This window comes from Opisthorchis viverrini, assembly GCF_000715545.1.
Source record: "Opisthorchis viverrini unplaced genomic scaffold opera_v5_4167, whole genome shotgun sequence".
In the NCBI taxonomy this organism is placed as follows: Eukaryota; Metazoa; Platyhelminthes; class Trematoda; order Opisthorchiida; family Opisthorchiidae; genus Opisthorchis; species Opisthorchis viverrini.
This window is the reverse complement of record NW_008756797.1, coordinates 1-648: the sequence shown is the minus strand read 5'-3', so window position 1 is coordinate 648 and position 648 is coordinate 1. Positions and strand designations below refer to the sequence as shown.

Sequence of the window (648 nt, the reverse complement as noted above, 5' to 3'; positions counted from 1 at the left end):
GGATTTTCTCCATGGTGTTGGCTCACCATACAACAACTTCAGATTGTTCTTTCATCTTGGGTAAAAATCGCAGTTAGAAGGCTTTTTATACCATCTTGAGATTGAATACGACACGAGCGGAGTCTTGAAGTATGGAGTCGAATGAATGTCCGATCAATGATGTAAATTTTTCTCACACGTTGCGTTTGTTAAGTTACATCCTAGGTCCGAGAATTCTTTTTGTTGTACTTCTGTAATTCACCACATTAATCCAAGGATCATCTTTTATTGCGGTTGCATTCATATAGACGATGCATCTCATTTTACTTTTTTTCCTCAGATGGTCTCATTGCCATCCATTGTACTCATGGAGTGAACCGCACAGGGTACCTAATTTGTCGGTAAGTACGTGCATAATCATTGATCTTATGCTAGGTATCTGATTGATGTCTTGAAAATGAACCCCGCGGATGCGCTCAGAGGTAAGCTGTTCTTCTATCCCTGATCTGATGTGAAAAACAACCTTACATCCAGAATTTGAATTCGCGCGTGGTCATCCACTGGAACGTCAGAACTACATTGACCACTTACTGTCGCTACGTCCAACACGGTCAGCAGAGTTCGACTAACATTCCAGTGAAGTTTATCAAGATGATGCATGTACAGTTG

At 41.0% G+C, this 648-nt stretch overlaps 1 protein-coding gene across 1 annotated transcript; it reads left to right on the top strand.

The window, feature by feature from the left end:
- Positions 1-319: 319 nt before the first annotated feature.
- Positions 320-608, top strand: T265_12285 (hypothetical protein; the record flags this gene model as incomplete). Its single annotated transcript, XM_009179586.1, has 3 exons — positions 320-380; positions 415-461; positions 514-608. The coding sequence occupies 2 exons, from the start codon at positions 437-439 to the stop codon at positions 606-608; spliced, it is 120 nt and encodes a 39-aa protein (XP_009177850.1).
- Positions 609-648: the final 40 nt, after the last annotated feature.